We start from the raw sequence: 27,426 nt of genomic DNA on the forward strand, positions 1-27,426 counted from the left end.
CCAAACAGTAATGAGAGGGGAGGCCCTAAGTTCCGGGGCGGTTTGATGCCCCAGAGTACGGGGATGCTAGAATGGTGGGGCAGGAAAGTGTAGGTGAGTGGAGGAGCACTCTCATACAGGCAAAAGTGAGGGGGGAGGTCAGATGTATGATGGGCGCTGGTGGAGGGGTAACCTGGAAGTGGAATATCACGGGATGGGGAGTTGATAGAGGGGGTAATGGGGAAGTGGGATATCATTTGAGTTGTAAATGAATGAAATAATTAATAAAAATTCCAAAAAAGGGAAAAATACAGTTTAAAGATACATATTTTTAAAGGTAAAGAAATTTCCATTTAAGGAACTGAGAGGTGATGAGAATAATGTTGTCCAAGTTTTTAGGACAATTTTAGGCATGGTTTTCAATTTCCTCTTTCCTACATCCTTAAATCACTAGCGGTAAGTGTGGACGGTGACTTCCATGTGTGCAGCATTGGTCATCTCTGTGGCATTTAGCTCAGAGTGAGCGGAGGTTGACTTTGAGCTCTGGCCTCTTTGAAAGAATCTCTCCCTGAGTCATATCTTGGAGAGTCAGATACAGGAAGCCCTTGACCTTCTGCACATAGACCTCAGTAATGGTTCGGGAAAGAAAGCTACAAGGTAGGGTGAACATTCCTGTCATGGTCCATAGGACACAATGGGAGTGTATGATGTGATGAGCAGCTGCCTGAGGTAATGAAGACAAGTGGGCAGGCTGAAGTGATGGAGTGGGTCAAGACAGCAGAGCCACAGGTGTCTGAAGGACGTGTGAGATCTAAGAGCTGGCAGTCACTGAGAAAACAAGAAACCAGACATTGAAAGGGGGATGTAAAAATATAGGACTTCAATGGAAGACTGTGACACTTAAGACGTTAGGACATGGAATTGCTGGTGCCTGAGGGTGAAATTTTTCTAGATTTTGTGTGTGTGTGTGTGTGTGTGTGTGTGTGTGTGTGTGTGTGTATGTGTGTGTGTGTTCTTCAGAGCTGACTTGGCCACTCATCCTAAGGCATTGACAGTTTTTTTCTGCTTCTTTTATAATTGTGAGCATTTTGTCTGCTTATTATCTTTTTGATCTGCTGGTGAATATATCTGTTGCTATCTGACAGGGGAAGGAGTCTGCTGGTCACTGAGACTCTGGTCAGCTGCTGTGATTTCCATCTTACTCCTCAGTACCTGTCTCATTGCTAGCTGTGTGGGTAAGTTCTTCACTAACTGGTGTCTCTTTTGGGTACTGTCTGGACTCTGTTCCACAGAGACTCCTAGAGGCTATCTTGATCTTGTTTTTTTTTTTTTTTTTTTTTTTTGTTTTTTGTTTTTTGTTTTTTGTTTTTTTTTGATTTGTTTTGTTTTTTTGTTTTGTTTTTTTTTTTGTTTTTTTGCTTCTTTGCTTGTTTTTGGTTTTTCAAGAAAGGGTTTTCTGTGTATTCCAGGCTGTTCTGGAACTTTCTGCATCAAGCAGGTTGTCCTTGAACTCATAGCAATCCCTCCTGCCTTTGCTTTCCAAGGGCTGAGAATAAAGGTGTGCTGCATTACCGCCTAGGCTGGAGCTGTATTTTTGATCTCCTTATCTGGTCCAACCTTGCATGAAATATCATGTTTTTCTTGACCTCTCTTCCTCATTGGTTTTTTTCCCCTATCTTTTGAGCACTGAGACATCTAAGGTTCCTTCACTGGCTTTGTTAGTATGTGTTATTTATAACCATTGTCTGTGACGATGCCATTCACTACTGGGCTCACCAGCAGTCACATGCTGTGGTCACAGCATCTCTCTATTGAAATTGCAACTCCAATTAATTTTATAATGTTGGCCATTTATGGTCTTTGATTCATATGAGATTTTTTCCCCCTTCAACACAAGAGGAAAAAGTAACCAAATTAAGTAGTGATGATTGAAGAAATAAAATATTTCTGCCCTGTTTCCTGCACCCATGAAGCTGCATCTGAAGTCTATTGTGTGAGAAGTTTTGATGATGCTCTTTGCAGTCTGCATTGTGCTTTTCCCTTTGCTGTGAGGATGATCACAGTAGTTACTGCACAGTCCAGGAAGGAGTGGGATCACTTTCCCCAAGTGCCTTGTGTGTGCAGTCTGCTCTACTTGGCACAGTCAGGCATAAGTGGGTGGTTTGTGGTCATTAAGGATAGTTATTTGACTCTTCAAGAAGAAACTGAATCTCAGGACCCAAAACATGAACTAAAAACATTTGTTAGAAATGATGAAGAAAGACTGTTTTTCTTCTCATTGTTCAATGTGCACTCTCATGAACAAAATTTTAACTTAAAAATAATTTTTATTTATTTTTGAATCTTTCATATGTATACAAATGTATCTTGATCATATCCACCCTATTTAAACGTCTCCAGAGGTTTAAAGTACTCCTACCTGCTATCAGAAAATGTTAGGACTTGTTAACATACCATTTTTTTTTTAAATTTTAAATTAGTTATTCCATTCATTACATCTTAAATGATATCTCACTTCTTGGTTACCCTTCCACAAACCCCCATCCCACATCTGCCCTCTCCTCCCTTCTCTTTCCCTCTATGCTCCTCCACCCACCCACCTAGAGGGTGCTACCACACCCACCCACACTCTCTTGCCCCACCATCCCAGCATCCTTCTATGCTGGGGCATCACACTTCCACAAGACCAAGGGTCTCTACTCCCTTTGATGTCAGACAAGGCTATCCTCTGCTACATGTATCTCTGGAGCCATGGATCCCTCCCCATACACTTGTTGGTTGGAGGTCTAGGGTGGTCCAGCCACCTAATGTTGTTCTTCCTATGGGATTGTAATCTTCCTCAGCTCCTCCAGTCCTGCCAGCTCACCCACCGGGGTCCTTCAGCTCAGTCTGATGGTTGGCTCCAAGCAACCACATCTGCATTGGTCATTTGCTGGCTGAACCTCCCAAGGAACAGCCACACCAAGTTTCTGTTAGCAAGAGCCTCTTGGCAAGGACCACAGTGTTGGGTTTGGTGTCTACAGACAGGATGGATCCCAGGTTGGGCAGTCCCGAATGGTCCTTCTTTCAGTTTCTGCTCTACTTTTTGTCCCTGTTCTTCCTTTGGACAAGAAAATTTCTGGGTTAAAAACTTTGAGTTGGGTGGGTGGCCCCATTCCTCGATCAGGGGCTGTGCCTATCTATTGGAGGTGGTCTCCACAGGGTCTTTCTCCCCCTTCTTTTTGCATTACAGCTAAAGTCAATCCTATAGGGTCCTGAGAGCCTCATGTTTCTTTGGCATCTGGGACACTCCAGTGACAATCCCCAGTTCCTCATCTCCCCTCCCCCGTGCTACCTCTTTCTATTCAATTTCCTGACCCTCTGTACCTCACTCCAGTCCCCTCCAGTATCTGATACTACTCCCCCCATTTCCTCCCCATTCTCTCTCCCTCCAGGTCCCCCTTCCTCTACCTCCCCCGATCACCCTGTTCCCTGCACAGTGCAGGACTGAAGCATTCAAACACTGGTCTTCCTTCCTCTTATGCTCCACATGGTCTGTGGGTCATATCATGGGCATTGTGAGATTTTGGGCTAATGTCCACTTATCAGTGAGTACACACCATGTGTGTTCTTTTGTGTCTGGGTTACCTCACTCAGGAATTTCTTAATTCCAAACATTTGCTTGTGAATTTTATGAATTCATTGTTTTTAATAGCTGTGTAGTACCCCATTGTGTAAACATACCACATTTTCTGTATCCATTCTTCCTTTGAGGGACATCTGTTTTTTTTTTTTTTTCCAAGCTTCCAGCTATTATAAATAAGGAACCTTTAGATTGATTTCCAAAGTAGTTTTTACCAGCTTTCAGTACCACCAACAATGGAGTGTTCCTCTTTCTTCACATCCTTGCCAGCATCTGCTATCACCTGCATTTTTGATCTTAGATATTCTGATTGGTGTGAGGTGGAGTCTCAGGGTTGTTTTGATTTGCATTTCCCTGATGACTAAGGATGTGGAACACTTCTTTAAATTCTCAGCCATTCAAGATTTGTCAGTTAAGAATTCTCTGTGTAGCTCTGTACTCCATTTTAAAATAGGGTTATTTGGTTCTCTGGAGTCTAACTTCTTGAGTTCTTTGTATATTTTGGATATTAGCCCTTTACTGAATGTGGAGTTGGTAAAGATCTGATGGCTGCCATTTTGTCCTATTGATAGTGTTTTTTGCCTTACAGAAGCTTGTCAATTTTATGAGGATCCATTTGTCAATTGTTGATCTTAGAGCATAAGCCACTGGTTTTTTGTTATGAAAATTTCCCCTGTGCCGATGTGTTTGAGGCTCTTCCACACTTTCTCTTCTGTTAGTTTCAGTGTATCTGAATGTGGAGGTCCTTGATCCACTTGGTCTTGAGCTTTGTACAAGGAAATATGAATGGATCAATTTGCATTCAGGATGATATATGCTGAGTCACACCAAGATATTTTATATTTGTGACTATTGTGAGAGGTGTTGTTCCCTAATTTCTTTCTCATGAATCCTTTGTGTAGAGTAAGGCTACTGATTTGTCTGAGTTAATTTTTTATCCAGCCACTTTGCTGAAGTTGTGTTTCAGCTGTATGAGCTCTCTGGTAGAAGTTTTGTTTTGGCTTATATACACTATCATATCATCTTCAAATAGTGATATTTTGACTTTTTCCTTTCAAATTTCATTCCTTTGCCCTCCTTTTGTTGTCTAATAGACACCAAAACTGGTTAGAATTTTGAGTATCATATTGAATAAATAGGGAGAGAGTGTCCATTCTTGTCTTGTTCCTGATTTTAGTGGATTGGCTTCAAGTTTCTCTCCATTTAATTTGATATTGGCTATTGCTTTGAAGTCTCCCATTATTACTGGATGAGTTTCAATATGTGTTTTGAGCTTTAGGAATGTCACTTTTCAAATGTGTGTGCCCTTGCTTTTAGGGCATAGATGTTCAGAATTGAGAGTTCATCTTGGTGGATTTTTCCTTTGACGAGTATGAAGTGTTCTTCCCCAACTCTTTTTGGTAACTTTTGGTTGAAATCTATTTTATTTGATATTAGAATGTTTACTCTAGCTTGTTCTCGTGGACATTTGCTTGGAAATTTTTTTTTCCCAGTCTTTTACTCTGAGGTAGTGTCTGTCTTTGGCACAGATGTGTTTTTCCTGTATGTAGCAAAATGCTGGGTCCTGTTTACAGATCCAGTCTTTCAGCCTAGGTCTTTTTGTTAGGGCATTGATTCTATGGATGCTGAGAGATACTAAAGAGCAGTGATTGTTGCTTCCTGTTTTTTTTGTTAGAGGAGGAATTATATTTGTGTAGTTCTCTTCTTTTGGATTTGTTGTGAGAAGATTAATTTCTTGGTTTTTCTTTGGTGTAGTTTCCCTCCTTGCATTAGAGTTCTCCTTCTATTATCCTCTGTAGGGCAGGTTTAGTGGAAAGATATTATTTAAATTTGGCTTTGTCATAGAATATCTTGTTTTCTTTTTATCTGTGGTAATTGAGAATTTTGCTGGGTATAGTATTGTGGGCTGGCATTTGTGTTCTGTTAGGGTCTGTATGACATCTTTCCAAGATCTTCTGGCTTTTAGAGTCCCTGTTGAGAAATCTGGTATAATTCTGATAGGTCTGCCTTTATATGTTACTTGACCTGTTTCTTTTATCACTTTTCATATTCTTTCTCTGTTCTGTGCATTTGGTGTTTTGATTATTATCTGACAGTAGGATTTTCTTTTCTGGTTCAATCTATGTAGGCTACTTGTATGCTTATAAGCATCCCTTTCTTTAGGTTAGGGAAATTTTCTTTTATGATTTTGTTGAAGATGTTTATTGCCCTTTTGAGTTGAGTATCTTCACTCTCTTTTATACTTATTATTCTTAGATTTGTTTTTTTCAATGTGTCCTGAATTTCTTAGATGTTTTGGTTTAGGAGCTTTTTGTGCTTTGTATTTTCTTTGACTTTTGTGTCAATATCTTCTATCATATCTTCTACACCTGAGATTCTCTCTTCCATCTCTTATTTTCTATTGGTGATGCTTGCATCTGTAACTTCTGATCTCCTTTCTAGTTTTTCTATGTTCAGAGTTGTCTTCCTTTGTGATTTCTTTGTGATTTCTTTATTGTTTCTAGTTCCATTTTTAGATCCTGGATGGTTTTGTTCAATTCCTTCACTTGTTTTTTGTCTTGTTTGTGGGTTTTTTTTTTTTTTTTTTTTTGTGTGTGTGTGTGTGTGTGTGTTTTCCTATATTTCTTGTAGGAATTTATGTGTTTTTTTTTTTAAAGGGCTTTTACCTATTTACCTGTGCTCTCCTGCATTTCTTTTTTTTAATTGGATATTTTATTTATTTACATTTCAGAAGTTAACCCCTTTTCCCATTTTGCCCCACCCCAGATACCCCTTATCCCATCCCCCCTTCTATTACTTCTATGAGGGTGTCTGCCCACACATCGACCCACTACCCCCTTCCCGCCATCAAATTCCCCCACATTGGGACATCCAGCCTTCACTGGGCCAAGAACCTCCTCTCCCACCAATGCCTGACAAGGCCATCTTCCACTACATATACAGCTGGAGCCATGGGTCCCTCTAAGCGTGTTCCCAGGTGGGCGATTTAGACCCTGGGAGCTCTGGTTGGTTGGTATTGTGGTTCTTCCAATGAAGTCACAAGCCCCTTAAGCTCCTTCAGTCTTCTCTCTACCTTCTCCATTGGGGACGCCATGATCAGTTCAATGGTTACCTGTGAGCATCGTCCTCTGGCAGAGCCTCTCAGGAGACAGGTATATCAGGCTCTGGTCAGCTTGCACTTACTGGCATTCATAACAGTGCCTGTGTTTAGTGACTGCACATAGGATGGATCCCCATGTAGGGCAGTCTCCAGACAGCTTCTCCTCCAGTCTTTGCTCCACACTTTGTCTCTGTACTTGATCCCATGAGTATTTTGTTACTCCTTCTAAGAAGGAATGAAGCACCCACACTTTGGTCTTCCTTTTTCTTGAGCTTCATGAAGTCTGTGAGTTGTATCTTAGGTATTGTGAGATTTTGGGCTAATATCCACTTATCATTTGAGTGCATACCATGTGTGTTCTTTTGTGATTGGGATACCTCACTCAGGATGATATTTTCTAGTTCTATCCATTTGCCTGTGAATTTCATGAATTCATTGTTTTTAGTAGCTGAGCAGTACTCCATTGTGTAAATGTACCACATTTTCTGTATCCATTCCTCTGTTGAAGGACATCTAGGTCCTTTCTAGCTTCTGCCTATTATAAATAAGGCTGCTATGAACATAGTGGAGCATATGTCCTTGATATATGTTGAAGTATCTTTTGAGTATATGCCCAGGAGTGATATAGCTGGGTCCTCAGATAATACTATGTCCAATTTTCTGAGGGACCACCAGACTGATTTCCATAGTGGTTATACCAGCTTACAATCTGACCAACAATGGCAGAGTGTTTCTCTTTCTCCACAACCTCACCAGCAACTTCTGTCACCTGAGTTTTTGATCTTAGACATTCTGACTGGTTTGAAGTGGTATCTCAGGGTTGTTTTGATTTGCATTTCCCTGATGACTAAGGATGTTGAACATTTCTTTAGGTGCATTTCAACCATTCCAGGTTTCTCATTTGAAATTCTTTGTTTAGCTCTGTACTCCATTTTTTTTTTTAATAGGGTAAATTGATTGTCTGGAGTTGAATTCATTGAGTTCTTTGTATACTTTGGATATTAGACCTCTAATATCCAAAAAAATCTTTTCCTAGTCTGTTGGTTGCCATTCTGTCCTATTGACAGTGTCCTTTGCCTTACAGAAGCTTTGCAATTTTATGTGGTCCCATTTATCAATTTTTGCTCTTAGAGCAGAAGCCATTGGTGTTCTGTTTAGGAAGTTTTCTCCTGTGCCCATGTGTATAAGGCTCTTTCCACATTTCTCTTCTATTAGTTTCAGTGTATCTGGTTTTATGTAAAGGTTCTTCATCCACTTGGACTTGAGTTTTGTACAAGGAAATAAGAATGGATTGATTTGTGTTCTTCTATCTGCTGACCTCCAGCTAAACCAGTACCATTTGTTGAAAATGCTGTCTTTTTTCCACTGGATACATTTAGCAGCTTTGTCAAAGACCAAGTGACCATAGGTGTATGGGTTCATTTCTGGATCTTCAATTTTATTTCATTAATCTTACTGCCTGTCTCTGTCCCAGTATCATGTAGTTTTTATCACTATTGTTCTTTATTATAGCTTGAGGTCAGGGATGGTGATTTCCCCAGAAGATCTTTAATTTTTGAGAATAGTTTTCACTGTCCTGGGTTTTTTGTTATTCCAACTGAATTTGAGGGTTGCTCTTTCTAACTCTGTGAAGAAATTAGTTGGTATTTTGATGGGGATTGCACTGAATCTGTAGATTGTTTTTGGCAAGATGGCCATTTTTATTATATTGATCCTGCCAATCCATGAGCATGGGAGATCTTTCCATGTTTTGAGATCTTTTTCAATTATGTTGGTTATGTTGGGCCTCATTTTGCCAGGTTGTCCCTGGGTCTGGAAGGGTCTGAAGTGCCTAATCTGTGTACCTGGCTGTGTCAGAATTCCTGTAGGGTCAAACTCTCTCTGGGGTTAGATGGGTTGGCTGGGGCTGAAGCACAGGGTCTACTCTTGGGAGCAAATGTGAACCTGAAGAAATGTGTGTCTCCTGAGAAGCAGAAGGTCCTGTGTCCTCCTGACCCTGGGGGTCCCTGTTAGGCCAAGTATTGGGGTGAAGGGACTCACCTGTGAGCCTGAGTGAGTCAGAACTCCTAGGGTCAAGCTGTCTGTGGGTGTGGGCAGGGCAGTGTGAGAGCTTGAGCACAGGATCGGCTCCCACACACAGATTTGAAACAGAAGGAAGCATACAAAACAATTTTACCTATTTCTCTTTTCTTTCCTTCCTTTGGAGAATTCATTTTATCACTTTCAAACTTAATATTTCTTCTTACTGTTATGTTCAGTTTATCTTCTGTCTCTTTAGCAACTGTGCATCTTTCACAATATTTCTCTTTCTCTTCCCTTCCTTAAGTGACTTTACTTTCTAGAGTATTTTCTTATTTTTCTTTTGCTGCTTTCTACCTTAATATCCTACTTTGTGCTTTATATTTTTAAAAGTCTTTCCTCCTGGGATTTCCTATAAGCATTTTCCTTGCTATCTCCTTGTAAGCTTTTCAGTCTTGAGCTTCTGTCATGGCCAAAGACCCCTAGGAGCTTCAGTCTGTGCAGGACTGCAGCCATTCTCTGACCTGTGAGCCAAGCATTAAAGGTCCAGGCCACTGTCTGGGGCACCTAACAGGAAGGGGCAGTTTTACCCAGTGAGTGCAACAAACCTGCCAGAGAGATTTCTGTGTTTGCTCACCCTGGTTCTCAGAAGTATTTCTGTGTGGCCACAGGGGCTCTGACTTCAGCCTTTCCTGTGGTTTTAACCACGTGGCCTGCTCATAGGCCCCTCTCAAGTGCTCAACTGCAGGGACTCTCCAAAGTCCTAAGCCTTTTATTTCACATGAGTGAGCACTGGACCTGACTGAGAGACTGTAGTTGTTAAAAAAGAAAGTCCTGCTCTGTGTCCTGGGCTTTTCTAGGATTTCTTGGGCCCTTTGCTCAGATCATATATATCTACTTGGGACATAAAGTTGGGGAGGTATAGAGGCGGGAGAGGCTGGGCCCAGGTAGAGGACATGAGGCTTCAGGAGTGGCTATGTGCATGCTCATTTTCTTCATCCTTAACAGTGACTTACCAGTTTACAATGGACAAGCCCAATAGGAGACTGTCTGAACTTCACACAAACTATTCCAGTTTCACCTGCTTCAGTGAAGGGACTGTGGTGTCAGGTGAGTTACACTATTTCCCTAGACTTGGATGAATGGGGGAAGGTGAGAGAAGGAATGCATTGCAGAAGAAAAGGGATGTGAGAAGGCAGGGAGGGAGAGAGGGAGGAAAATGGGGAAGGAGAGGGATGAATAATGAGAGGGAGAGACGGAAAGAGAGGGAGGAAAAGTAGAGACAGAAGAGGAGGGAGAGGAAGAAGTTATGATTAAGAGTGAGTTTAAGATTTATTATACTGTGTGTGTATGTGCGTGTGTGTGTTTGTGTATGTGTGTTTTTGGTAAGCATAATTGTGTGTATGTAGTCTTTTTGTGTGTGGTTTGTATATATGTGTGTAAGTGTGTAGTGTGTATGTATTTTGTTTGGCTTTTCTTGATTTCTTTAAGGGATTTTTATTCATTTTTCTTACATCTATCATCTTCATAGGGTTGATTCTGAGGTCTTTTTCTCATGCTTTAGCTGTGTTGGGATATCCAGGGTTTGCTCTAGTATGTGATAGCTGGGACAAGTATGAGTCTATCTTTGTTGGATGGATGTTTTATTTCCTGGTTTCTGTTTCATCTCTGGTCTTCTGCTCTGTGTAGCCTGTGGTTGAGGAGAGGATCTCTGCCTGAGTTGGGAACTGGACTTCTCAAGGCAGCCATGGTTCCTTTTTGCACAGGGGTTCTTCATTAGAGTTATGGCTGGGACAGAGTGTTGAGTAGGAAAGAGGACATTAGGGGTAGTGTCTGGTGTGCAAAAAGAGTGCAGGAGGTTCAAGGGTTGGCAGTCTATTTGAAGTTCTGGCATTTACCATGGCTTCTGATCTAGCAGTGAGTCTCAGTCTGAGTTTTTCTACTGTTCTTCTGCTACTATAGCCTGCACTTGTGCAGGGGATAGAGTCTGAAGTTGGGGTCAGGGACAAGGCAAAGTGGTGGTGGTGGAGGGATGGTGGAGGATTGTGCCTTTTGGACCTGAGGGAGTAAGAGTGTTCCATAGGCAGGCTGCCTATCTGTTCTGTCTGGAAGGGCCTGCATGTGAGTAGGAGATGTCTGACTCACTTGTCTGATGTTTGTAATAGATTCTGAGGAGGCACATATTAAGAGGTAGAGTCCACATGAACATTTACACCAGACTAAAAAGTCTGACATGGAGGAGTGTTCCTCTTTCTCCACATCTTTGCCAGCATCTACTCTCTCCTGAATTTTTGATCTTAGCCATTCTGACTCACTGATATGCACTCACTGATAAGTGGATATTAGCCCAAAAGCTCATAATAGCTAAGATACAACTCACAGATCACATGAAGCTCAAGACAAAGGAAGACCATATTGTGGGTGCTTCGGTCCTTCTTAGAAGGAGTAACAAAATACTCAAGGGAGCAAATATGGAGACAAAATGTGGGACAGAAACTGAAGGAGGGGCCATCTGGAGGCCATTCCACTTGGGTATCCATCACATGTGCAGTCACCAAAGGTAGACGCTGATGTGGATGTCAGGAAATGCATGCTTACAAGAGTCTGATATAGCTGTCTCCTTAGAGGTCTGCCACAGTCTGACATATTCAGAGGCAGATGCTCACAGCTAACCATAGAACTGATCATGGGGTTCCCAATGGAGGAGTGAGAGAGAAGACTGAAGGAGCTGAAAGGGTCTGTGGCCCCATGAGGAGAGTAACAATACCAACCAACCAGAGCTCCCCAGGGTCTATGTGCTCACCAGACTGGGAGCACATAGGGAGGGACCCATGACTTTATCTGTATATGTAAGAGAAGATGGCCTTGTTGGGCATAGGTGGGAGAGGTCCCATGAAGGATGGTTCCATGAAGGATGGACACTGAGTGGGTGGTGGAATTCGAGGGTGGGGAGGTGGGAGTGGGGAGGTAGTTAGGGGGATAGCCTCATAGAACCAGGAGGAGGGGGGATTTGATAGGGGATTTCTGGGTGGTGGGGGGAATGCGGTAAGAGGATAAAATCTGAAATGTAAATATAATATCCAATAAAAAAAATAAAAAAGAAAATCTGACATGTCTGCCTCCATTTGTCTTCATAAGTCTTGTGTTTGAAAAGAATTCTGTTATTCTTATATTTCTCTAGCTTCTGTCATTCTGAACCATCTCCGCATACTTGCTGTTTCTTATCTCAGTTTATGTATACTTAATATATATAATATATATTACATAGACTATAAGGGTTCAATAATCACTGAAGGAAGACCCCAGACTCAGATAATATGCAAACGTTAGGAGTATTTGTTTTGCAGAGAGTACCAGCATGCAGGGTCAGCATTCATTCCAACATGGAGATGAGTAGACAAGCTTGCAGGCTCCTCTTTAAGTGCAGTTAAGAACTTCAAAGATTAGGTTAATTTTAATATGATTGTTTGGGTAAGCAGCAAGTACAGTAGTGCACTTTTGATTGGTTGCTAATTAAGTTTCATCATTTTTGTTCAGGCCTCAGAGAAATTCCAGGAACTGTCTCAGTCCTTGGTTTGACTCTCTCTTTCAGCTAAGTTACTGATTAATGGCCCACATTGTCTGTGATTTTTTTCTGAGAAGCCTTTTCCACTTTTTTGCAAAACTGAAACTTAAGGCCTAAAGTGGCTGCCTGTTGTAAAATGGAGAGAGTTAGGTCCTCTCAATACTAAGTATATATTATATGTATACAATGAAGAAAATAAAACCTTGTGTCATGAATATGAATTAATGAATTCACCTGCTATTAAATGCTTAAAAGGTTCCTTGAGAACAGTTCTAAATTTACAGAATATTTTTTCTGAGGATATAAAGATTTTGTGTTAATCCTACATGTATAAACACTGTACCCTATATGAGCAATAGCTAGTTAGTTAATACTGATATTAACCCTGATTGAAGTTTATGATTTTTAGATTTTCATCTGGGACACCATGTTGTATTTTACTGTTACAACTCTTTAGTTTTCTCTTGGCTGTAGTATGTCTTCAGAAGATCCTTGTTTTCAATCATTCTGATCAGCATGATGACTAATCTGGTATTTTATAGAATATTCCTTTATTAAAATTTGAGGAATTATTTTCGAGGAGGTGGATGACAGGTGTGAAATGCTAGTCTAATCACTCTATACACAGGGTCTAAATTACAAAATTTTTTAGATTGTTGACTTCACCTAATGGTCTACTTCAGGTATGATATTTAAAAGAATACCTTCCTTTTTTATCATTTTAATCTTTAGAAAACATTTCTTCTTCTTTGACACAACACATCCCAACTGAAGCCTCCCCATCTTCCATTTCCCCTATACCAACACTTTATTTCCAAGATCTACTGCTTTCCTATTTTTTTTTCAGGAAAAGCAGGCTTCCTCTGCTCATGGGACCCCTTTCCTCCTGCTGGGTTGCCTTGATCAGCCTTAATACGACTGTTTATGGATAATCTTTTTTTTGTTGTTTTTTTTTTGTTGTTTTTTTTGTTTTTGTTTTTCGAGACAGGGTTTCTCTGTATAGCCCTGGCTGTCCTGTTTATGGATAATCTTATTGCATCTTGCTATGCCATGTCTGTTTGATAAATGTGTACCTTTTAAAATGGTTAAACACAGGTATTGGAGACTCATCCCTGGAAAAAAATTAACTTTCCTTCTTTGCAGTTATTTATTTCCTTGTGGGTCTAATAACAATAAAAATAGGTCATGAATTTGAGAGAGAAGAGGGAACATGATAGGGATTGGAGGAAAGAGGAAGAAAAAATAATGTAATTATATTTTAATTAAATGTAAAATAAAAACCCTGATTTTTTTCTCCATTTTTTTTTACACTATAATTTTTTGAAGTATGTTCCCATATATAGCCCATACTATGATGAGATATTGGGTTAGTTTTTCCAAGAGGCAGAATAATGTATATGTCTGTATCTATCCAAGTTCTTAATATTTGTATATAATATTTTTAGGTTTCTCAGTCTTGTTTGTGTTTACCATTGAAAATGTAATTTCTTAGTAACTCAGTTAACCCTGAATGCTTTGGCCATTTGGTCTTCCATCTCCTCCCATTGTCTGATGTTTTCTCATCCCTTTGATAGTCTTGGTTTCCATTTAAACACATAGGGATATACATGTGTTTGTGAATATATCTCTGTATATCTGCTACAATGTGTTTCTCAATTCTTTGTTTTATTTTCATGCCTTTTACAAATCTTTTATTTATTATAGTCAGATTAAAGATCATGGTAGGAGATTTTCTTTCTTTCATGCTTTCCTTCATACATTATGACTGTTTTGCCTCTGTTATTTAATACAATTTCTATGATATTTGTTTCTCCAGTTAACTGATTTCTCTGTCACCTTCATTCTACCATATCCACTACTTTAAAAAAATATTATTCTCTTAAATATTTTTTATTATAAAACAGAAAAACACATATTTATAGATACAAAGAATTGTGTTTAATTCATTAGATTTTTATTTGCATTTCCCCTTCCTTATTCATTCTTTTTTTATTTTATATTTTATTTACATTTCAGATGCCATCCCCTTTCCCCATTTCCCCTCACTAGAAAACCCCTATCTAATGCCCCCTTTTCCTTTTTGCTTTTATTTAATTTTTTTAAATGTTAGTCAAAGGCTTTATAAGTTTGGTAATGCTCAATCAGAAGTGTAACCCAATACCCAACCTAGATATATAAACTGTCTTTGACTGGTGAAGACACGTGAACATCTGCCTCCATGCCCCCCTCTCTTTCTCTCTTTTTCTCTCTCTCATCACCTAGCTTCTCCTCTCCTTCATCTTCTCCTCTCCTTACTCCATTTCTTCCTCTCGGTACTCCTTCCCCCTTAGCTCCTCCTACATATTACCCTTCCTGATAAAATAACACTTTTCTCTCAAAATACAATTAGAGCATAATTATTCCTATTTGTACCAGTGAGGTACAAGATAGTCCTAATACCCAGTGCATCATTTTGTTGACTAACCAGAACCTCTGTCATCTATCCTAGCTAAAACACTTAGTTTTGAACCTGGCTTTTTTCTTGGCTTAGAATGAATGTCAGCTGAAAACCATCCACTCAGATCTTTTCTCTCAAAGTAAATAGCCAGGATTGGCTATGAGACTATAGGTCTTCAACCCCATCAGAAATCCAGAATGACTGAGTTAACAGAAATTATGGGAAGCACAAAGCATAGCTTCTAAAACTTAGCCAATTTATAGAGACTACTGAACACCTGGACAGTCCCTATACTACAGAACGTTGGAGCATCAAATCTTCAGCCTTCTGGCCCAGAATCATCTGACAGACCTTAGTGATGCAGAGTTATTAAGGGCTGATTACTCTGTCTAGGCAGATGTAATCAGTCAACTATTCTGCAAGTGTGTCCTTTTCTGGACAGTAATTTGTCTGTAGATGGAAAGAGGCAATTCTTGCCTTGTGGCTGTCTCTGCACAACTGGAGTAACTCCAAGGATGCTCAATTTCTTCTTAGAATCCACGACAGGAAGCTGTCAGCAGCAGACAGGTCTCTAATCAAAATGAACATTAATATAGAAATATTTGTAACGTCAATTCTATGGACTTCTGACGTTTTGAAACCAACTATCCATGTAAGGTAACCTGTACTGTTGTCTGTTAACTCTTCTCAGCTATTTCTAAATAAAACATAGAAAACACCCTAACAATAAACTCCAAGCCATGAATTTGCTATAGTCCCTTAACTCACAGGCTAACCGTCTCAAATTTGTTGAAAAAGTTAAAGAAGGACTGGGTCTAAGCCTTGTATCCCTAAATCTGTTATACAGGCACAATGCCCATGAGAGAGTATCAATATTCATCTCATTTTTATATCAATAAGAAGCTCGTACCAATGAAAACCTTAAATTTGAAATCAAAGTAAATTTTGTACCATTTAAGAAATTATAACTTCATCTTGATACTAATTATACAGATTTCTATCAATAGGTTATGGCTATGCAATAAATCTTGGCTAATCCTCCCTGTTCCAACAAAACCACTACTTTTCCCTAGAAAGACAGCCCAATATTAACCACCTTAGTTTCCAAGCCCAGGGAATAGGGGCACTGACTCTTCATTAACTTATTCAAGCTGATTAAGGGTGTTAAGATAATAGAAGAGGGGTGGGGGGAAGAGTAAATTGATAATTCTCTGACGCTGTCTTCACTGCATCCAAATGGAATTACAGGACATTGGAGGTTTGAGCAGGTCTGCTCATTTTGGTTGATGAGTAGATACACCAAGACTGTGTATTCTGCAAAATACAATTCTCAGAACTAGTTTTAGTATCAAGAAAAAAATTTTTTTTTTCCTAGAGGGCTGACATTTTTTTTTTTAAAGATGTTGATTCTAACAACTTTTCTTTTTCCCCCTTTTAAAATTGGTTATAATATTTACACTTCAAATTTTATCCCCTTATCCCATTCCCCTCACCATCCAGGAACCCCTTATCCCACCCCACCTCCTTGTGCTTCTATGAGGGTGTGATTTTCCAGTTTCTATGATGCTGTTTCCATTAACATAAACTGCCTCCTAAATTTCTAAATCCCTCCATTTGTGTTATTAAATCTCCTATTTTTTTCTTTCTTTTTTTCTTTTTTCTCCTTTTTTTCATCTCTTTGTTTTTAAATTGGGTATTATATTTACCTTTCAGAAATCCACCACCCAGAAACCTCCTATCCCATCCCCCCTCCTCATGCTTCTTCTATGAGGCAGTGCCCGCACCTACCCCCCACTACTTCCTTCCCACCCTCAGATCCCCCCCCCAACTCTGTGTTCGTTTTTTATGGGACTAAGAAACTCCTCTCCCACCTATGCCCAACAAGGCCATCCTCCCCTACATATACTGCTGGAGTCATGGGTCCCTCCCTATGTGTTCCCAGGCTGGTGGTTTAGACCCTGGGGGGCTCTGGTTGTTTGGTATTGTTGCTTTCCTCCTGGGGTCACATACCCTTTCTGCTTCTTTAGTCTTCTCTCTAAGTTCTCCATTGGGAAACCCTTGATCATATCAGTGGTTGACTGTGAGCATCGTCCTCTTAGTGTGTCAGTCTTTGGCAGACCTCTAAGGAGACAGCTATATCGTGTTCTTGACAGCATGTACTTCCAGCCATCCACATCAGTGTCTAGCTTAGGTGACTGTACATGGGATGGATACCCAGGTGGAATGGTCTCCTGATGGCCCCTCCTTCAGTTTCTGTCCAGTGTTTTGTTTCTCTTGAGTATTTTTGTTACTCATTCTAAGAACTGAGGCATCCCTTCTTGGTCTTCCTTCTTCATGAGCTTCATGTGGTCTGCGGCTTGAGTCTTCGCTATTCCAAACTGTTGGGCTAACATCTGCTTAACAGTGAGTAAATACCATGTGTGTTCTTTTGTGATTGAGTTAACTCACTCAGGATGATAATTTCTAGATCCATCCATTTGCCTAAAAATTTCTCGAATTCATTATTTTTAAAAGCTGAGTAATACTCCATTGTGTAGATGTACCACATTTTTTGTATGCATTCCTCTGTTGAGGGACATCTGTGTTCTTTCCAGCTTCTGGGAATTATAAATAAGGCTGCTATGAACATAGTGGAGCATATGTACTTATTATATGTTGGAACATCTTCGGGGTATATGCCCAGGAGTGCTATAGCTGGATCCTCAGGTAATGCTATGTCCAGTTTTCTGAGGAACCACCAGACTGATTTCCAGAGTGGTTGTACCAGCTTGCAATCCCACCAACAATGGAGGAATGTTTCTCTTTCTCCGCATCCTTGCCAGCATCTACTATCACCTGAGTTTTTGATCTTAGCCATTCTAACTGGTGTCAGGTGGTATCTCAGGGTTTTTATTTGATTTGCATTTCCCTGATGACTAAGGATGTTGAGCAGTTCTTAAGGTGCTTCTCAGCCATTTGAGTTTCCTCTGTTGAGAATTCTTTGTTTAGCTCTGTACCCCATTTTTAAAATAGGGTTATATGGTTGTCTAGAGTATAATTTCTTGAGTTTTTTGTATATCTTGGATATTAGCCCTTTATCGGATGTAGGATTGGTTAAGATCTTTTCTCAATCTGTTGGTTGCCATTTTGTCTTCTTGACAATGTCCTTTGCCTTACAGAAGCTTTGCAATTTGATGAGGTCCCATTTGTCAATTCTTGATCTTAGAGCATAAGCCATTGATGTTCTGTTCAGGAACTTTTCCCCTGTGCCTAGGTATTTGAGGGTCTTTCCCACCTTCTCTTCTATTAATTTCAGTGTATCTGGTTTTAAGTGAAGGTCTTTTATCCACTTGGATTGGAGCTTTGTACAAGGAGATATGAATGGATTGATTTGCGTCCTTCTACATGTTGACCTCCAGTTGAACCAGCACCATTTGCTGAAAATGCTGTCCTTTTCCCACTGGATGGTTTTAGCTCTTTTGTCAAAGATCAAGTGATCATAGGTATGTGGGCTCATTTCTGGATCTTCAATTCTATTGCATTGATCTTCCTGTCTGTCTCTCTACCAATACCATGCAGTTTTTATTACTATTGCCCTGTAGTATAGTTTGAGGTCAGGGATGGTGATTCCCCCAGAAGTTCTTTTGTTGTTGAGAGTAGTTCTCACTATCCTGGGTTTTTGATTGTTCCGAATAAATTTGCAAATTGCTCTTTCTATCTCTATGACGAGTTGTTTTGGAATTTTGATGGGGATTGCATTGAATCTATAGATTGCTTTTGGCAAGATGGCCATTTTTACTAAATTAATCCTGCCAATCCAGGACCATGGGAGATCTTTCCATCTTCTGAGATCTTTGATCTTTTTCTTCAGAGACTTGAAGTTCTTGTCATACAGATCTTTCACTTGCTTGGTTAGATTCACTCCAAGATATTTTATATTATTTGTGGCCATTGTGAAGGGTGTCATTTCCCTAATTTCTTTCTCAGCCTGTTTACCTTTTGAGTATAGGAAGGCTACTGATTTGTTTGAGTTGATTTTATATCCAGCCACTTTACTGAAGTTGTTTATCAGGTTTAGGAGTTCTCTGGTGGAAGTTTTAGGGTCACTTAAGTATACTATCATATCATCTTCAAATAATAAAATTTTGACTTCTTTGTTTCCAATTTGTATCCCTTTGACTTCCTTTTGTTGTCTAATCGCTCTGGCTAGGACTTCCAGTACTATATTGAATAGGTAAGGTGAGAGTGGGCAGCCTTGTCTGGTCCCTGATCTTAGTGGGATTGCTTCAAGTTTCTCTCCATTTAGTTTGATGTTGACTACTGGCTTTCTGTATATTGCTTTCACTATGTTTAGGTATGGGCCTTGAATTCCTGATCTTTCCAAGACTTTTAACATGAAGGGATGTTGAATTTTGTCAAATGCTTTCCCAGCGTCTAGTGAGAAGACCATGTGTTTTTTTTCTTTGAGTTTATTTATGTAGTGGATTATATTGATGGATTCCCGAATATTGAGCCATCCCTGCATTCCTGGGATAAAGCCTACTTGATCTTGATGGATAATTGTTTTGATGTGTTGTTGGATTCCGTTTGCAAGAATTTTACTGAGTATTTTTGCATCAATATTCATAAGAGAGATTGGTCTGTAGTTCTCTTTCTTTTTTGGGTCTTTGTGAGGCTTAGGTATGAGCATAATGGTAGCTTCATAGAAAGAATTGGGTAGTGTTCCTTCTGTTTCTATTCTGTGGAATAGTTTGAATAGAATTGGTATTAGGTCTTCCTGGAAGGTCTGATAGAATTCTGCACTAAAACTATCTGGCCCCGGACTTTTTTTGGTGGGGAGATTTTTAATGATTGCTTCTATTTCTTTAGCAGTTATGCAACTGTTTAGATGGTTGATCTGCTCCTCGTTTAACTTTGGTACTTGGTATCTATCTGGAAAATTGTCCATTTCATCCAGATTTTCCAGTTTTGTTGAGTATAGGCCTTTGTAGTAGGATCTGACGATTTTTTAAAAATTTCCTCTGTTTCTGTTGTTATGTCTCCGTTTTCAGTTCTGATTTTATTAATTTGAGTACTGTCTCTGTACCCTTTGGTTAGTCTGGCTAAGGGTTTGTCTATCTTGTTGATTTTCTCAAAGTACTGGCTCCTGGTTTTGTTGATATTTTGTATAATTCTTTCTATTTTAACTTGGTTGATTTCAGCCCTGAGTTTGATTATTTCCTGCCATCTACTCTTCTTGGGTATATTAGCTTCTTTTTTTCTAATGCTTCCAGGTGTGCTGTCAAGTTATTAATGTATGCTCTTTCCATTTTCTTTTTGTGGGCACTTAGAGCTATATGTTTTCCTCTTAGTACTGCTTTCATGGAGTCCCACAAATTTTGATATGATGTGTCATCATTTTCTTTTAAATCTAAAAAGTCTTTAATTTCTTTCTTTATTTCTTCCTTGACCAAGTTATCATTATGTAGAGCATTGTTCAGTTTCCATGTGTATGTGGGCTTTCCGTTGTTTTTGTCCATGTCAAAGACAAGTCTTAGTTCATGGTGGTCTGATAGTGTACAATGGATTATTTCAATCATTTTGTATCTGTTGAGGCCTGTTTTATGACCAATTGGAGAAGATACCATGAGGTGCTGAGAAAAAAGGTATATTCTTTTGTTTTAGGATGAAATGTTCTATAGATGTCAGTTAAGTCCAATTGGTTCATAACTTCTGTTAGTTTCATTGTGTCTTGGTTTAGTTTCTGTTTCCACGATCTGTCCATAGCTGAGAGTGGGGTGTTGAAATCTCCCACTATTATTGTGTGAGGTGCAATGTGTGCTTTAAGCTTTAGTAAAGTTTCTTTTATGTATGTGAGTACCCTTGAATTTGGAGCATAGATGTTCAGAATTGCAAGTTCCTCTTGGTACATTTTTCCTTTGATGAATATGAAGTGTCCTTCTTTATCTTTTTTGATTACTTTTGGTTGAAAAATGATTTTATTTGATACTAGAATTGTTACTCCAGCTTGTTTCTTGGGACCATTTGCTTGGAAGATTGTTTTCCAACCTTTTACTCTGAGGTAGTGTCTGTCTTTTTCACAAAGTTGTGTTTCCTGTATGCAGCAAAATTTTGGGTCCTGTTTATGTATCCAGTCTTATAGTCTATGTCTTTTTATTGAAGAATTGAGTCCATTGATAGTAAGAGATATTAAGGAAAAATGGATGTTGTTTCCTGTTATTTTTGTTATTGCCAGTGGGGTTATGTTTGTATAGCTACCTTCTTTTAGGGTTGTTGGACCATTACTTTGTTGCTTTTTCTAGGTTGTAGTTTCTCTCCTTGTGTTGGAGTTTTCCACCAGTTATCATTTGAAATGCTGGATTTGTGGTGAGATATTGTGTAAATTTTGATTTGTCATGGAATATTTTGGTTTCTCCATCAATATTGATTGTGAGTTTTGCTGGGTGTGGGAAGCCGCAGATCAACGCCATTACAAGATGGCGAGGATCGCAACCCGAGGCGGCACGAACAATCAATGCACGCATGTGCAAAAGGGCTAACGCGCCAAGTCACTGCCCATCTCGGGGCATGCAAATGAGATTCTGGAAGTGGAGCCAATCCTGTGCGGCCACGCCACTCCTAGGCCTATATAAGCAGCGCCATTTTCTGGGCTCGGAGTCTTTCGCTCCTGCATTCAAGAGGCTCTCCAATAAACGTGTGCGGAAGAATCCTGTTGTGCTGTCTCTCTTGCTGGCGAGTCGGGCTTCCACAGCTGGGTATTACTGGGCTGGCATTTGTGTTTTTTTAGGGCCTGTATGATATCAGTCCAGGATCTTCTGGCTTTTATAGTCTCTGGTGAGAAATTGTGTAATTCTTATAGGTCTGCCTTTATATGTTACTTTGCCTTTTTCCCTTACTGCTTTTAGTATCTTCTCTTTGTTTTGTATATTTGATGTTTTGATTATTATGTGATGGGAGGTATTTCTTTTTTGGTCTAGTCTATTTGGGGTTCTGTAGGCTTCTTGTATATTTAAGGACATCTCTTTCTGTAGGTTAGGAAAGTTTTCCTCTATAATTTTGTTGAAGATATTTACTGGTCTAACTTTAAGTTGGGAGTCTTCACCCTCATCTATACCTATTATCCTTAGGTTTGGTCTTTTCATTGTGTCCTGGATTTCCTGGATGTTTTGTGTTAGGAGCTTTTTGCATTTCACATTTTCTTTGACCATTATGTCTGTTTCCCATGGTATCTTCTGCCCATGAGATTCTCTCTTTTATCTCTTGCATTCTGTTGGTGATGTTTGCGTCTATAACTCCTGATCTTTTTCCTAGGTTTTTTATCTCCAGGGTAGTCTCCCTTTGAGATTCCTTTATTGTTTCTACTTCAATTTTTAGGTCCTGGATGGTTTTGTGTAATTCCTTCACCTGTTTGGTTGTGTTTTCTTGCATTTCTTTAAGGGCTCCTATCTGTTTACCTGCATTCTCCTCAAATTCTTTGAGAGTGTTGTTTATATCCTTTTTAAAGTCCTCCATCGTCATCATGAGAAGTGATTTTAATTCTGAGTCCTGCTTTTCTGGTGTGATGTGGTGTTTAGGACTTGCTACGGTGGGGGAACTGGATTCTGGTGATGCCGAGTAACTTTGGTTTCTGTTGTTTACATTCTTAAGCTTGCCTTTCGCCATTTGGTTAGCTGTAGTGCTACCCCCACTCACTGGTTCTGTCTGGAGTGTGCCTTTCCAGTTATCTTGGTTGTGACAGAACTCCTCGGGGTCTGAATGACTCTATGATCCTGAGCTCCAGCTGCTCTGGGTACAGTGGCTCCTCTAGGATATTTCAGGATATGGTGTCTCCACGGTCGTAGACCAGCTAGGTGTTTGCTGCTCTGAATGTAGTTGCTCCTCTAGGATGCTTCAGCATATGGTGTCCTCTGCTCTGTAGGTCTGTGGGCCATGTCCTCTCTAGGATGCCTACAGCTCTGTGGTCCGTGACCTCCCTAGGGTGCCTCTGGACTCAGTTTCCAGAGGGGAGCAGATCAGCTGGGAGACTGCTCCAGCCACTGATATCTGGGCCAGGGACAGAAGGGGAGTGGTTCTCTGCAGGGGCAGGATCTGGATGCCAGCTGAGCTCTGGGGCCTCCCTACTTCCAGTTGTGCTTCTAAGGCCTAGGGCAGTGTGCGGGTTCTCCTACCTCCTGCTCTATGGTTCTTGAGCTCCCTAGGGTGCCTCTGAACTCAGTTTCCAGAGGGGAGCAGATCAGCTGGGAGACTCTCCTTATGCATTCTATTTCACATTTTTTCTAGACTCTTTCTTATATTTTTGTGAGACCCAGATGATTTACTTTAAATACCCAGAGTCTGGGTGTCCTTTCCATTCCATTTTTCATACTTTTCCTGACAGCACTCCAGTTGGACAAAGGGCCCTCACATTAGAAATATTGGAAGCAGACTTGGGTATCTTGGCACCTAAGGGTAAGGGTTTTCTGCTGCATCTGATAGCAGTTGGGAGTCCCAGCTTTCATGTAGTCTCTGCACACAAACAGCTTTTAGAATTACTTTATTACATTGCACTTACATTTCCTTCTTCCCCCAAAGACAAAGTCTGGAGGTGTTGCCCAGAGGATTGGAAGCCGTTTGGTTCCCACTGCTACTTGGTCTCCACACTTAATTCAACTGACTCAGCAGCATCTTGGATGGAGAGTAAAAAGAAGTGCTCCCGCATGGGTGCTCATCTGCTGGTAATCCATAACAAGGAAGAACAGGTGCATTCTTGGAGAGACTGGGGCATGAACCCAGAATGCTGTCTGCTTGTTACTACTAAGAAGGAGTTTTGTAGACTTGGGTGATGTTGCTGTGGCAGAAGACTTTCCAGTAGATAGGCAGGAGTGGTGGCTTCAGCCTTTGCCTTCCACACTTTGGTCCTGCTTCAGTTGAACTAATCCTCAAGAGACCATGGCATCAGAAATGTAGTATGTGATGATGAAGGCAATGATTAATGTTTCTGCTTGAAAGACCAGTTTGTGATTTCTGTACTTTAATGCGTTCTGTAGTATCAACTGCCTTACAGAGAAGGGATCAGTGAAACATGACCAGCCATCAGAAATGAATTATCTGAAGTTATGAATGGAGAATGATTAGATGTATCAAATTCTCTCATACATAATTATCAAGAATGGTATTGGTGAAGAAAGGAGGGGACTGAGAATGAATGAGAATTCATTATGATCAGGGAAAGACATTGTTTTCCAGAATTGTGAAAACAGGAGTCATGTCTTTAACAGTGTCTTCAGAATCTTGAGGAGATGTCCACTTTTGGGCATGGGATGGAGGGTAGGGGGAATGTCCACTCTTGGTGGCAGGGAGTATGCTCTTGAATGGGGAGAGAAGACATATATTCCAGGGTGGGGGAGATGATGTGTGCTCCTGGAGGGGCAAGGCTCTTTTATTCCTTAATCCTTTGTATTCTCATCTCTGTGTGACCAGAAAACATTGGTCAAAATATCACAGTGTACCTCTACAATGTACAATTATTGATATTAATCCCAAATTTGAGAACTATTTAACGGCCTAGAGAGATAAAGTAGTATTTGACTATTATGTATTTGCATATGTGCATCATATTGAACTCTATAATTTTGTACCATTGAAGTCATTTTTAAAAGGCATTATAAGAAATTCTATAAGAGAAAATGAATCACTTATTCTGGGCTGAAAGCTGTATCTTTGTTTCCCTTTAGGATTTCATCACTGGGATCCTGAACTCTGGTCATGCTTATTTTATAGGGTTGTGGGATTCAGGTCATCGGCAATGGCAATGGGTTGATCAGACACTGTACAATGAGAGTGCCAGGTGAGTCTATAAATAGAGGATCCTGTAGCATGAGACAAATTTGGGGTGTTCCAGCCATTGATTATGAAACTAAAATAGCTCCATCCTGGTTTTACTGCTGGAGATAGAGTCATTTTTACTCACCCATTTATTCATAACAGTAGTCCCATGAGACACACATTATTGATATTCCCAGTAGAGATGAGGAAATTCAGTTTGAAGAATGTAGAATATAAGATAAAAGGGAACCCATTCAAGGTCCTTAGACCTAGATGTGTTTCATTTTGCTTTCAGTTTTTCAGTCTACATGTTTAAAAATAGACTTTAATTTATTTTTATTCATGTGTCTTTATGTGTGTTTCTGTGAGGAAGTGCTATGCGTATTTGGGTGTCTGTGGATTGTAAGATTTGGTTGTTGGATCCCCTGGAGCTGGGTGGTATAGGAGGAAACCTGAACAATATGAGTTCTGGGAACAGAACCCTCAAATTGTTTTGAAAAACAGCAAGCACTCTTAACATCCAACCTATGTGTCTAGGCTTATTTACATCTTTATAAGAAAAATTAGTTTCAAGATCATAACTGATTATTTCTTATAAATCAAAGGCTTCAATCTGAGGTTGTTTTATTTCATATTTATTTAATGACTTAAAAAGTCTTATGACCTTAATATGTTGCCATATTCTGTTCTTATATCTGATTTGAAATATATGTAGTTTGTTGTGTTTTAAAACAAACCCCAAACATTTGATTTTACCAATGAGTACTCAGAAACAGATACTGAGATAAAATCCTGGTATCTCAGAGAGGAAGAGAAAGCACTCACCAGACCTTCTAACTCAGCCCCCGTCCCAGAAGGAAAAAGCCCCTTCTCCATGCTGTCTTAAATACCCCACGAAGTCAATGTTCCTCCTTTACTTTCTGTGCATCCCTCTATCCATCCTCTAGACTGCCTCTCAGTCTCAGTGGTATTTTTTATGTCCATTCACTGTCAACTGGTTATTTCTCTACCTCTCTGTGGTTGAGTTTATTTAATCCTGATTACAGAAAGCTCTTGGATTAAAGATGTTTGCTAGGACTGAGCCACACCACAACTTGTTTATAATAAACAGAAACCTCTTGAATTAAGGACTGAGCCACACTACAGCTAGAAAGAGGTTTTTCCAATTTATGAATTGTGGGACTCACAAATGAGATCAAATATCCTGCAACAATAGTGAGGTTATTGTTATCAATTTCCAGAGAAGACAACTAGGACTCCAGAATTTTAAATTATTTGTTCTTGATGATAGAAATAAACAGATTATCTGGAGATTTCAAAAAGTACTAGTTCTCCAGTCTCTAAAATAGTTCTTTTGTTTAATGGAAAAGCTTTATTAAAACTTGAGAGTAAGGAGAAACCTTTTCAACATTTAAATAAGAGCAATTGGTGGACTGTTCTCTGGTACCAAGACCTAGGAATGAAGAAATAGTTAGCCTCTGGGATGGGTGCTGGAAGAACAGTTAAGTAATAAACAGAAAGAACACTGATGGCTGTGGTCCCTGTTATCCATGGAAGTGTGAGATATGGGTGATGAAGAACACTTGATTTGTACATACTTGAATCTGGTCTCCAAAAATTCCAATCTCATCCTCAGACTTGCTTCCTCTTGCTTCCTTTTTTCAAATATTATTTTAGAAAACACTCTGATGCTCTTTCCTTCCTTTCAGGTTCTGGCACAATGGTGAGCCCAGCAGTGACAATGAAAAATGTGTTATATTGAATCATCGTCTGAATACTGGATGGGGCTGGAATGATATCCCTTGCAATGATAAACAGAAGTCAGTTTGTCAGATGAAGAAAATATACTTATGAATCCCACATTCTCCATGAACATTTGATTTCATTGTTATGTACCATTACTCGTCTACCTGGGAAGTTCTCCAAGTTGAAGAAATGTCCACAGAATTTAAGTGAGAAGCAATTGTCATGCATATGAAAACAGTGCTCAACATATATCCTCTCATATTCATCCATGTACTCTGTCATGAAATGAACTTTCATTGAGAATTTTGGACATGCTAGATACTATACAGTGACCCTTTGGGGCACATATGGAGCCTTTCTGCCAACTCCTCAGCATTTCATTTACTCATGTCATTGTATGATACGTTCTCTTGATCTATCTGCTTTTCTGTTTTTTAATTTACCTTTGGTTTTATTGATATGAAATTGAGAAGTAAAATTATATATATTTAAGTTATAATGTCTGGATTCATACACACACATATTTACTGTGAAATATACATATATATTTACTATGAAATAATTATCCAAAGCAGGTTAACAACACCTCCCATTACTTTATATCATTGCAAAATTTGTGTGTGTGTGTATATGTTAAAAGCACTTATTATCATTTTAAAAATTCAGATACACAGGATGGTGGTAACTGTTGTCATTCTATTGTACCATGAATCTCAGTATTAACTTCTTTTTTATCTGGCAGTATGTGTTCTTCATCAACATGCCAGAGATCCCAGCACCCATCCCTTTACAACTATGTATTCTTCACTCTAAGTCCCGAGATAATTTGATAAATTATTAAGTAAGTAATTATTGTAATATTTTACAGATTATCTCTGCATTTAATCTCTCTAATGAATCATGAAAAGCAGCCCCAGCCACCAACATGCAGTGATTGCTGTTTTGTGTGTTGTTTATGTGATGTTAAAGGACAATCCTGGATTACAGTTTAGACTTAGATAAATAAAGAATGAAAAACAGCCCAACCTGCTAATGTAGCTACAGTGCTGACTTAAAAAAAGTGACCTTACATACCTAGTGTAAAATACGAGAAATATTAAGTAATTTTATTAGATATTAAAAAAAAACCATAGTGAAATGTTTTTCAGTAAGTAAAGTTTAGCATGTTTTGACCC

At 39.5% G+C, this 27,426-nt stretch overlaps 1 protein-coding gene across 1 annotated transcript; it reads left to right on the forward strand.

Moving 5' to 3' along the window:
• Nucleotides 1-467: 467 nt before the first annotated feature.
• Nucleotides 468-26,743, forward strand: LOC117715380 (C-type lectin domain family 6 member A-like). Its single transcript, XM_034512166.2, has 6 exons — nt 468-636; nt 1,125-1,214; nt 9,729-9,830; nt 23,273-23,439; nt 24,415-24,527; nt 26,215-26,743. The coding sequence occupies exons 1-6, from the start codon at nt 612-614 to the stop codon at nt 26,357-26,359; spliced, it is 642 nt and encodes a 213-aa protein (XP_034368057.1). The 5' UTR covers nt 468-611; the 3' UTR covers nt 26,360-26,743.
• Nucleotides 26,744-27,426: the final 683 nt, after the last annotated feature.

The sequence above is a fragment of the Arvicanthis niloticus genome, chromosome 9, assembly GCF_011762505.2.
Source record: "Arvicanthis niloticus isolate mArvNil1 chromosome 9, mArvNil1.pat.X, whole genome shotgun sequence".
In the NCBI taxonomy this organism is placed as follows: Eukaryota; Metazoa; Chordata; class Mammalia; order Rodentia; family Muridae; genus Arvicanthis; species Arvicanthis niloticus.